Source organism: Rhinatrema bivittatum, chromosome 1 (assembly GCF_901001135.1).
Source record: "Rhinatrema bivittatum chromosome 1, aRhiBiv1.1, whole genome shotgun sequence".
In the NCBI taxonomy this organism is placed as follows: Eukaryota; Metazoa; Chordata; class Amphibia; order Gymnophiona; family Rhinatrematidae; genus Rhinatrema; species Rhinatrema bivittatum.
In genome coordinates, this window is record NC_042615.1 from 419,733,602 (window position 1) to 419,746,168 (window position 12,567).

General features: G+C 42.9%; 1 protein-coding gene across 1 annotated transcript in view; it reads right to left on the minus strand.

Moving 5' to 3' along the window:
* Positions 1-12,567, minus strand: part of FBXO10 (F-box protein 10) — a 286,312-nt gene that overhangs the window by 107,160 nt on the left and 166,585 nt on the right. The window contains exon 6 of the mRNA XM_029603080.1: positions 4,349-4,485. Within this exon, the coding sequence (XP_029458940.1) occupies positions 4,349-4,485 (137 nt within the window). The remainder of the gene's footprint in view (positions 1-4,348; positions 4,486-12,567) is intronic.

Consider the following 12,567-nt stretch of genomic DNA (forward strand, 5'->3'; position numbering starts at 1 on the left):
AGCAGTTTTTACTGCTTTTCTGTGCACTTTCCAGGTGCCGGAAGAAATTAGCGCCTACCTTTGGGTAGGCGCTAATTTCTGAAAGTAAAATGTGCGGTTTGGCTGCACATTTTACTTTCTCAATCGCGCGCAAATACCTAATAGGGCCATCAACATGCATTTGCATGTTGAGGGCGCTATTAGGTTCAGCGGGTTGGACGCGCGTTTTCTGCCTCTTACTGAATAAGGGGGTAAGGGAAAACACGCGTCCAATGACAGGTTAATAGTGCGCTCTGTCGGAGCACACTGTACTGTATCGGCCTGTTTATGAGAAGCCAGGGAAACTGCGTGCTTCTGGTGGACAAGGCCTGCTTGAACTGCATTCATGTTACCAGACAGCAGGTACTTTGGCTGCTTGGGGAGTGAGAAGGCAGGACTTAAAACATAGCACGGGTGGCACTGGAGGGTGAGCGCGTTCACTGGTGGAGGGTGGGACTTGAAATACAGTGGGCCAGATCTTAAAATCTACTCGCAGGCGTAGAATTGTTCGCGCAACCCGGCGCGAACAAATCTACGCCCGATTTTATAACATGTGCGTGCTGCCGCGCGCATGTTATAAAATTTGGGCTCGGCGCGCGCAAGGGGGTGCACACATGTGCACCTTGCGCGTGCCGAGCCCAAGGTGAGCCCGATGGCTTTCCCCCTTCCCTCCAAGGTCGCTGTTATCATTGAGGGCATGTTCGGACATTTTGTACAATAAATTCATTATAATACATAATTTGAAGGTGAGGGTATATATATATGGTGATATGTACTGTCTGATATGATGTTATTATAAGACTGTGTATGTAAAGTTTATTTATGTACGATGAAAAGTGCAATATAATAAATTGTTTACTGTTTTTGCAATTAAATAATAGGTATGACAAATTTTATTAACTAGAATATGTTTATACAGTGTAATAACAAATAAGTGTTATTAGTTACATGATTCCCTGTTGTGTTGTGTTGGGTATTGTGGTTATTGGGGGATCTGTGATTTCTCTCATAGTTGTTGTGCCAGATAAGTCTGAATTTAGCCAGACAAATCCCTTTGAATATGGGCCTCTATTAACGCCATCCCATCAATATACGAAAAGTAGCAGGTTCTGCAGCAGAGTTGTCCATGCTCCCATAGTCAGAGAATCAGTCTTTCATTTCAGTAATAAACACGTGAACTTTTTTTTGCTCTGCCTTTCAGGAAAGTTCTTCTTACCCACTGTCTTTCAATGGAGTATTACATCATGGTACCATAAACTGCAGAACACACAAATGCAACTGATATCATCTCTTTTAGGTCTTGCATCTGGTTTGATAATTTTCTTATACCTTGCTTGGAAAATCAAGGGCAATTAAACTGAAATAGTTTCTCTGCTTCCAGCAGCAACACAATTTTCTAAATTTCCAGATCAGTTGTTGGCAAAGCTCTCTCCACAAATAAACTCAGTCCTGAGTCTCTGTAACAATATGGCTCAGGGCTCACTACAGTGGCATACAACTGTACAGAGCAGCAGTGAGAGAACTGTTTTCTGCCCATACCACGTTACTGATCAGATTGGGGCATGTAACACATACATATAGAAAGTTAGCTTACTAATGTAGTATTCAAGTATTTTCTGACAATGCAGAACAGAAAAAGTGCTTTGCCAGAAGGGAAAATTATCAGAGCGCCAGAAGCCATGGTTTTTAGTGCATAAAAATTATGTTTTTTGTTTGTTTGTTTTTTTAACTGACAGTCTGCCAGATTTTTACTGACATTCTAACTTTTTTTTTTAATGACATATATTTTACCATGGCCATTTTAAGCAAATTTGCATGAGATTCACCCCTTTATACAACAAAATGCAATCTCCAATTCCCAAGTACTGCAGCCTCACCGAACCTATCTATGTCTTCAGTCCTGGAGACACAGAGCCCCATCGCTCATGATATTTTTCCCGGCATGAAATTATTTTTTTTTTATAGACATGGCATTTTTTTTTAATTGATTGCCAGTAAATTTACTGACAGTAACCCAATCAGAAGGGCATCTTTCAATGTTCCCATATAAGAAACCTTTCATGTTTCTTACTACAGATATGATTTACCTCAAGATGAAAAAATAAAAAAAAAACAAGACAAAACAGAAATGTGAGAATTGCTATTACTTTATGTACTTTGAAATTGAGATTAAAGTTAGAGACAGCATGTGGTGCAGCGCTGCAGAGCATTCAGTTTCAAGTATCTTGTCCAATAGAACTGCCAGGACGCAGACAAAATGCAGAGATGACATGCTCAAACTGAGGGGAGGAGAGGTGGCCATCCCTATAGTGAGGACGCATACTGGTGCTAAAGCCATGCTGAGAGGCTTAATCTCAAAGAACACATCCCCATCCCTCTCCCCCTTAGCCAACGACAGAAGCCAAAGTTATCCAGGCATGCCATCTGGGAAAGAGGGGATACAATGAGAGAAAAATGGGTAAGAGGAGAAAGAAAGACAACATTAGGAAATAGGCACACTACCCTTTAGCTTGAGTCGAATGAGAACAAAATATGAAACTTTAACATTTTTTCCAATTTGCAGTGTCTAGATGATTCTCTCATACTGGGGCAGATTTTAAAAGCCCTACGCACGCCAAGCCTATTTTGCATAGGCCCGGCGACGCGCGCAAGCCCCGGGATGCACGTATGTCTGGGGCTTGAAATAAGGGGCGGGAGAGGTCCAGGGTGGGGGCGTGGCCAGAGGCCTCTGTAGGGCCTCTAGGTTGGGGGATCGCGCACCGGCACTTGGCCGACGCGCGCATCCTACGCCTGGGCGCAACTTGAAAAATAAAGGTCAGGGGGGGGTTTTAGGTAGGGCTGGGGGGGGGGGGCGGTTAGGTAGGGGAAGGGAGGGGATGGTGGGGGTGGGCGGAGGGAACAGGGAAAGCCATCAGGGCTTCCCTAGGGCTCGGCGCGCGCAAGGTGCACAAGTGTGCAACCCCTTGCTCACGGAGACCCCGGATTTTATAACATGTGCGCAGCTGCATGCGCATGTTATAAAATCAGGCGTAGATTTGTGCGCACCGGGTTGCGCGCACAAATCCTTGCCTGCGCGTAGGTACTAAAATCTGGCCCACTATGAATAACTACTGTAGTGGTGGCTCATCAATGCTGCAAAATTGATGATGATGACAAGAGAAGAATTATTTAGTACACGACATGGGAATGAAGCATGTGGTCCTCGACTAATTCCTTAGCATCCTTACTCCAATCTTCCCACACGGCTGCCTATTATAGCCATACAGACCATGGTCCACTAATTTGGCACTGCCTTTTCTCCTACGTCTGTGACACTCCTTACATGTCCTGCTGTGCTCAATTGTGGTGCTACCATCTCTAATAACACGTCTGTAACTCCTGGTGACATTTCCACCAAATCCAGTGCCCTTAGCAGTATCCTTGGGATCACTTTTTCTGCCTGAGAGAAATGTAACTGAGATGTATCTTCACGGCTTGATTTATATTTAACGTTTTAGAAATCAAAGAATTTCACATATTTAAGTATGAAAATAGTCTCACATTTTTGAAAGTAAAATACTTCCAAATGAAGATTAACTGAACTTATGTGTATCTCATTTGAAGAAGGAAACCAATACCATTTGGACTGTCTATAGAAGACCTGTGCTCCAATAACATTTTCCTCTATCTACCTGATCTCCATTAAATTCCCGTTGACACAGAGTCATAGACAAACATAATAAAGGATGGGAGACACAAGATGGTAGGAAGAAAGGAACACGCCCTCCAATCATTTCCCACATTTTACATTTCTAGTCTCTTCACCCTTAAAAACATTCCTAATGAAAATCTCTCCAGTTTCTCTCCCTTAAGTACTTAACTCCCATCAAAAAAGGAACAGGACGTAGTTTGGTGAATCCCACAATATGCTGAGACCTTCAGATCACTCACACTACAGCCTGTGAGCCACACACTCTAAACCCTCCATGAGTCCCAACTTCTGAGTCAGCAAAACCAAGCTAGGCTGAGCGGGATCCCACAAACATTCCCTTCTATTCATGAGTCAGAAACATTGAATCAAAATCCCCTACAGGTACGGTCTGAGTTATGTCATATTGCTCTTGCCTAGTTAAAATCATGTTGTCTTCCTTCTCCCTGTAAAATTATAAAAATCATGCCAGCAGGTTAGAATGCTTGCACATTGAAAGCTATAAAACACAGCAGATAAACTTCTAACTGTACAATGTGGGTGCACAGACTGAATGAAATTATGGAGAGCCCCAAAATCTGAAACAGAAGGAGTGTGGGGGAAGGGAGAAGAAAGGTTACCGTCCTTAACTTCATTACCTACCTCACAACGGGGTTCCCATTGTATAAAATATAAATGCCAGCTTCTTTATTTCCATAGATCTGATTACTACGGAGGATGCCCTTCCCGTTGCCAAGGACAACGATGCCTGAACGAAGGCCACTGTGTATTTTATTACACTGCAGGATAGACATGTGCATTAAAAAAAAAAAGAAAGAAAAATATCATTCAGAAACAATGACAAAAAACCCCAGAATATTCTGGATGCCCAGGAGCATGCTGCAACAAACACTAAGCAATAAACTGGTATAGCAAACAGGAGCTTTGCATACAGAACTATAAAGAAGGCAGGAAGTAGAAAGAATGCACTTACAGAAATTTTCCAGTGGGTTTCAATATTTATTTATTTAAAACACTTCTATACCGTCACTCATGAATATCGCAGCAGTTTCCATTATAAAAGCACATACATAACGTATAAAATACATAACACTGTTTTTCTGGTCTGAACTCCATTCACATTCAATGCAAAAATGTTCCTGCTAGCATTTATTTCCAAATTTCGACTGGAACAACCATATCCTTAATAAATTTTTAAATAAAGCTTGCCAGGTTCTTATGGCCTGGATTGGCCACTGTTGGAAACAGGATGCTGGGCTTGATGGACCCTTGGTCTGACCCAGTATGGCATTTTCTTATGTTCTTATGTTCTTATGTTCTCTCTCTATGTTTTTAATTGTTCTGGCATGTTGTTACCCTTTACCCTATAAAAAATGCCCTGAGCCTCATCAGGTTCTTGTCATTTTCCACAGTGTAACTTGTATAGCCTTGATGGTTTTTCGCCCCCAAGTTTTGAACTGACTGGTAAAGTTTAGTAGAAGTGATCGTGACTCCGGATGGAAGGACAGATGGACTGAATCGCTGTTATAGTGCTTTGCACCCCAAGCTGAAAAGTGCTAAGAAGTACTTGTGGTTTATTCAGACAATTATCATCTCATATATGTTTGGGATGGTTTTGTTCTTGATACAGCTTATGGATTACTGCATCAAACTCCAACATTATGAAATGTTCATTTTAAATATTCACTGTAACAATGTACGGGGCAGGAAACAATCCTTAAGCGTTGTGCTTTCTTCGGTCAGGAATACTGTCTTATGCTGCCACCAGCACTAAAATCTGCATTTCATCATGCTCACTGAGAGGGTTGGCTATGCTCATTCGTGTGTGTGTGTGTGTTAGCATAATTAAGTACACACAAGGCTGCAAGTTGGTGTCATGTTGATGTAAGAGCAGTGGGTACACAGATTTAAAAACTTGAAAAAAATCAATAAATAGCACAATATTCATAAGTAATTTGTAGCACTAATCTAAACTTCTTTCTTATAGTTCAATGTTCCATCTTAAAATTATAATTAATTCATTTTTGTAATTTAAAAAAGTTATTTTCTTCTGTATTTTGGGACTGTTTCACATCTGGAAGGAGCTACGTACATGTTTTGTGGTGACACTTATCATGAATAGCTGGCTGGGGGAGACAGGGTAAGCCATGCCTACTCTATTAGAATTTATTTATTTCTGGCTACTCTGGGTAAGAGGACAGCTGGGGGTATATAACAATCCTTAAAATATGGACAATGACTTTTCCCATTAAAAAATACATTTTTACCCTTGTTATATAATATATGTAATAGGGATGTGCATTTGTTTGAAACGAATGGGTAAAATGCAACAAATGAGACCATTTTTGTTTCATTTATGGACACATTTTTGTTTAATTTGTTATATTTCCCATTCAGGTCTTTGGCCCATTGAAAAGTGCTGTAGTGAGACTAAGTACAGCAAACAAGAAATTCCTGAGTGAGGTAGTAACCAGGTCAGAGCCGAGATGGGAAAAGAAGGCAAGTAGACAGGACACAGGACCAGTCAAGGTGAAGCTGCCCTGCTCCTAACTATACACCTAGAGGGTCTTGTTTCCACTTAAGCCTTGCTGGCTTACCCCCAACTCCACACCTTAGGGGTCTTGCTGATACTCTGCCTTGCTGCTTTACTCCTTATGCTACACTGTTGGGGGGGGGGGGGTGTCTAAAAACCACTCTATCGTGCTGCCATATTCCAGATTCCACACAGTAGGGGTCTTGATGCCACTTGCTGCTATACCCCTTATGCTATACTTGAGGGGGTCTTGCTGATACTCTGCTTTGCTGCCATACCCAGACTCTACACCTTGGGGTCTTGCTGTTCTGCTCCTGACACTACACCTGGACAGTCTTCCTGCCTCTCTGCCTTGCACCCATCCATGCCCTGATGATACACCTTGGGGATCTTTTTGCCACTCTGCCTTGCTGCTATATCCCTTATGCTACATCTTGGGGGTCTTCCTGCCATTCTGCCTTAATGCTGTACCCCAGAATCTATACCTTGGCATGTTCTTGCCACTGTAGGTGGCTGCTTTCCACCTCTCATGGTGCTTTATTTTTTTTTTTAATTTATTTTATTTAATGGTTTTTTAATACCGACATTCGTCAATAGATATCACATCGGTGTACAATTTGATTAAAATGCCTTATTAAAAGCATTTAAAATAGTCAATGAAAATGAAATACACAAAACTTAATACAATAAATACATTTAACACTTCTTAAAATTATGGGATCTTTGGGATCTTCATGCCACTCTTTGTGCTTTGTCCCTCTGCCAGTGCCTGTTTTTTTCTGCACCATTGCCATTTTGTTCCCCCTTCATGGTGCCTTATGATATTCATGCCACTCTTGGTGTCACTTAGCCCCTTTCATGCTGCCTTTGGGGATTGATGCTATCATTATAGGTGCCCTCTTTTGAAACCTTGGGGTGTTCCTGACACTTTTGCAGCTGCTTTGCTCCTCTGATGGTGCCTTGGAGAGCTCCTGCCACTGCTGGTACCTTTATACCCCTTTATGGTACCTTTGGCTTTTAGTGCCACTTTGCCACGGTGCCTTTAGTTCTTTTCCCCCTTCTGATGTTGTCAACCCACAAGTTTAATTATAATTGATTAGGAAACCCCAGTTTTGAAGCTCAAAATAGGTTGCATTGCTTCCCATAATGACTTTAATCGGAAGCAAATGAAACAAATACAATTGTTTTGGGGTTTGAAACTAATAAAACAAATTGAGGTCACCTATGAAGTGAATGAATGAACCAAAATGAAAATTTTGCCTCTGCACATCGCTAATATACATTAGCATCCCATTCCAAGCATTTCAACATATCCAACTTTCCATATCACCCATAATTCTGCTCTGAAGGAGCAGCCTTGGCTAGAACCCTCAAATTATCAACTCACCAGTTTTGCAACTCTTTTGAGTCTTCCTTAGGTTTTATGCTGTTATGTTAGTCTTAACAGTTTATTTCTTACAGCTTTATTTGGTTTGGACTAAAGGAGTAAAACTTTAATTATGGAAACCCTCCTCATTTTGGGAAAAATAAAGCCCTTCCCCGAGCCTGTGCTTCAGTTGTTTGCATTAGATTCACCCTTCACAGGGGGGTTCTACTGGAGCAATGCCCTGATTTACTTAGACTCAGGGAAAGCAATTTTCCAAGACATCTAACTGAGTAAGTATTTACCCCAAACAGCCGCCCCGGAGCAACACTGTCTCCCCTCCGTGCATAAAACTGATTTTTGAAACGACGCATGCCATTTTTGGCTCCCACTCAGGCAGTTCCTGTTTTGCAGCCCACAGGAAAAAGCAGATACAAAGTCCACAGGTACAACTCTTTTAGGGAACTGTCAAAGGGAAACTATCCAGGTAGGTTGTGATTGAAAATCAATTTTGTGCAATGTTTTCCTCCCCCAACTTAAACCCCATCCCCCTTAGCATGCCTCCTTGTAATACAGCAAAAAGTTAACTTTTCCAACTTTAATATAGCCAGCTATAGTCAACTGCACAAGGCTACAGAGTGTCCACTCCCCTAACTCCTTAAGAACATGGATCTTTTGGAAAAAATATACCTGATTATTTCTTTCCTGGCATCCCGTTGCTCAAAGGTTGTCCCCCAATCTCAGAACGGGGGAACATAATCATTCCCAATCTGAAGCCCAGATGCTCAAAAAACTTCCCCACCCAGCAATGCCCTCCCCCTCGCACCCCAGCATCACAAGGTGCATAGAAACCCCCTCCCCGATCCCCTTTCCCACCCATCTGGCTGTCTTCCCTTCATCCCACTACTCTCTGAAGCAGAACATAAGAACATAAGAAAATGCCATACTGGGTCAGACCAAGGGTCCATCAAGCCCAGCATCCTGTTTCCAACAGTGGCCAATCCAGGCCATAAGAACCTGGCAAGTACCCAAAAACTAAGTCTATTCCATGTAACCATTGCTAATGGCAGTGGCTATTCTCTAAGTGAACTTAATAGCAGGTAATGGACTTCTCCTCCAAGAACTTATCCAATCCTTTTTTAAACACAGCTATACTAACTGCACGAACCACATTCTCTGGCAACAAATTCCAGAGTTTAATTGTGCGTTGAGTAAAAAAGAACTTTCTCCGATTAGTTTTAAATGTGCCCCATGCTAACTTCATGGAGTGCCCCCTAGTCTTTCTACTATCCGAAAGAGTAAATAACCGATTCACATCTACCCGTTCTAGACCTCTCATGATTTTAAACACCTCTATCATATCCCCCCTCAGTTGTCTCTTCTCCAAGCTGAAAAGTCCTAACCTCTTTAGTCTTTCCTCATAGGGGAGTTGTTCCATTCCCCTTATCATTTTGGTAGCCCTTCTCTGTACCTTCTCCATCGCAATTATATCTTTTTTGAGATGCAGCGACCAGAATTATACACAGTATTCAAGGTGCGGTCTCACCATGGAGTGATACAGAGGCATTATGACATTTTCCGTTTTATTCATCATTCCTTTTCTAATAATTCCCAACATTCTGTTTGCTTTTTTGACTGCCGCAGCAAACTGCACCGACGATTTCAATGTGTTATCCACCATGACACCTAGATCTCTTTCTTGGGTTGTAGCACCTAATATGGAACCCAACATTGTGTAATTATAGCATGGGTTATTTTTCCCTATATGCATCACCTTGCACTTATCCACATTAAATTTCATCTGCCATTTGGATGCCCAATTTTCCAGTCTCACTAGGTCTTCCTGCAATTTATCACAATCTGCTTGTGATTTAACTACTCTGAACAATTTTGTGTCATCTGCAAATTTGATTATCTCACTCGTCGTATTTCTTTCCAGATCATTTATAAATATATTGAACAGTAAGGGTCCCAATACAGATCCCTGAGGCACTCCACTGTCCACTCCCTTCCACTGAGAAAATTGCCCATTCAATCCTACTCTCTGTTTCCTGTCTTTTAGCCAGTTTGCAATCCACGAAAGGACATCGCCACCTATCCCATGATTTTTTACTTTTCCTAGAAGCCTCTCATGAGGAACTTTGTCAAACGCCTTCTGAAAATCCAAGTATACTATATCTACCGGTTCACCTTTATCCACATGTTTATTAACTCCTTCAAAAAAGTGAAGCAGATTTGTGAGGCAAGACTTGCCCTGGTTAAAGCCATGCTGACTTTGTTCCATTAAACCATGTCTTTCTATATGTTCTGTGATTTTGATGTTTAGAACACTTTCCACTATTTTTCCTGGCACTGAAGTCAGGCTAACCGGTCTGTAGTTTCCCGGATCGCCCCTGGAGCCCTTTTTAAATATTGGGGTTACATTTGCTATCCTCCAGTCTTCAGGTACAATGGATGATTTTAATGATAAGTTACACATTTTTACTAATAGGTCTGAAATTTCATTTTTTAGTTCCTTCAGAACTCTGGGGTGTATACCATCCGGTCCAGGTGATTTACTACTCTTCAGTTTGTCAATCAGGCCTACCACATCTTCTAGGTTCACCGTGATTTGATTCAGTCCATCTGAATCATTACCCATGAAAACCTTCTCCATTACGGGTACCTCCCCAACATCCTCTTCAGTAAACACTGAAGCAAAGAAATCATTTAATCTTTCCGCGATGGCCTTATCTTCTCTAAGTGCCCCTTTAACCCCTCGATCATCTAACGGTCCAACTGACTCCCTCACAGGCTTTCTGCTTCGGATATATTTTAAAAAGTTTTTACTGTGAGTTTTTGCCTCTACAGCCAACTTCTTTTCAAATTCTCTCTTAGCCTGTCTTATCAATGTCTTACATTTAACTTGCCAATGTTTATGCTTTATCCTATTTTCTTCTGTTGGATCCTTCTTCCAATTTTTGAATGAAGATCTTTTGGCTAAAATAGCTTCTTTCACCTCCCCTTTTAACCATGCCGGTAATCATTTTGCCTTCTTTCCACCTTTCTTAATGTGTGGAATACATCTGGACTGTGTTTCTAGAATGGTATTTTTTAACAATGACCACGCCTCTTGGACATTTTTTACTTTTGTAGCTGCTCCTTTCAGTTTTTTTCTAACAATTTTTCTCATTTTATCAAAGTTTCCCTTTTGAAAGTTTAGCACGAGAGCCTTGGATTTGCACACTGTTCCTTTTCCAGTCATTAAATCAAATTTGATCATATTATGATCACTATTGCCAAGCGGCCCCACCACCGTTACCTCTCTCACCAAGTCCTGTGCTCCACTGAGAATTAGATCTAAAATTGCTCCCTCTCTCGTCGGTTCCTGAACCAATTGCAGGAGAGTTACCTCCTTCCTGCTCTGAAGTATCGCCTACGGGCAATATTTTCCTGTTCACTGGCGGATAATTTTCAAATTTTTAATCTAGCTGCTTAACTCTATATTTGGGAGTCTAGATTGCTTTGGATGGAAATAAAGGTTAACAGAAAACACAAACAAAAACAGTATATATAAGGCGATACCTTTTTATAGGAATAACAATACATTTACTGACTAGTTTTTAGGAACTGACACTCCCATCCTTGGGTACGAAAACAGAATGGGGTAGATCTTTAAAAAATACACGATCGCGTACTTTTGTTCGCGCACCAGGCGCGAACAAAAGTACGCTGGATTTTATAAGATACGCGTGTAGCCGCGCGTATCTTATAAAATCCGGGGTCGGCGCACGCAAGGGGGCACACATTTGTGCAACCTGCGCGCGCCGAGCCCAGCTCGCGCTGCCTGTTCCCTCCGAGGCCGCTCCGATTTCGGAGCGGCCTCGGAGGGAACTTTCCTTCGCCCTCCCCCCACCTTCCCCTCCATTCCCCTACCTAACCCCCCCCTAACCTTTGTCGGCAAAGTTACGCGTAACTTTGCGCGCGCCTCCCGGCAGCCCCGCTCCGTCCTCCGGTCCTGGGGGCTGGTCCGGAGGCCTCGACCACGCCCCCGGGGCGGCGCCACGCCCCCAGGCCCGCCCCTGAAACGCTGCAGCACGCCCCCGAAACGCCGCGTCGTTTCGGGAACGCCCCGGACACGCCCCCTCCCGCCCCTTTTAGAAAGCCCCGGGACTTACGCGCGTCCCGGGGCTTTACACACGCCGGCGGCTTATGCAAAATAGGCGTGCTGGCGCGAGGGCCCTGCGCGCGTAAATCCGGAAGGATTTACGCGCGCAGGCCTTTTAAAATCCGCCCCAATGTGCAAAGTGACATTACTAGAAATTACAATTGGATTGCAAAATGAATCCCAATGAGTGCAAAGGGGAAAGGGGAGGGGGAACGGTTTCATGTGTTGGAATAAACAGAAAGTGAAAGGGAATGGAATTATTTTATGGCTGGTAATGAATTTAAAAAATAACATCTGTGTTAAATCCTCTCTTGCCTAGTCTATCTGCTATCATTTTGAAAATGTAGCCGTATCCAATTAAAGAGACATAAAAGACAACTATGTCACCTGCATGATGCAGAAATGTTCTCTATGATCAGGGCCAGCGCATCACATTAGGTGAACCAGGCTGTCTCCTCGAGCACTGACCATTAGGGGGCGCCGAAGAGCAGCCATGTGGGGCTGCGAGCGGAGCCTATCCCGCTTGTGGCAAAGAAAAGCAAAGCACGGTGCTGGGGCTTGGAAGTACGGAGAGGAGCCGGGGAAGGCGGACAGGTGGGAGTAAAGAGTCCAGATACAGTGGCACGACGGGGGGGGGGGGGGTAGCAAACCGGGGTGGGGGTGGGGTGGTGGTGGAAGGTTCACCTAGGGTGCCTACCGGCCCTGTCTATGATCAGCTCTTGTCACTGCAGTCAGATTACATTCTTACACTGTCCATATGTCCTTATTAGACAGTACATTTTATATTGGAAAATATGACTAAACTTTCAAAGGGTTAC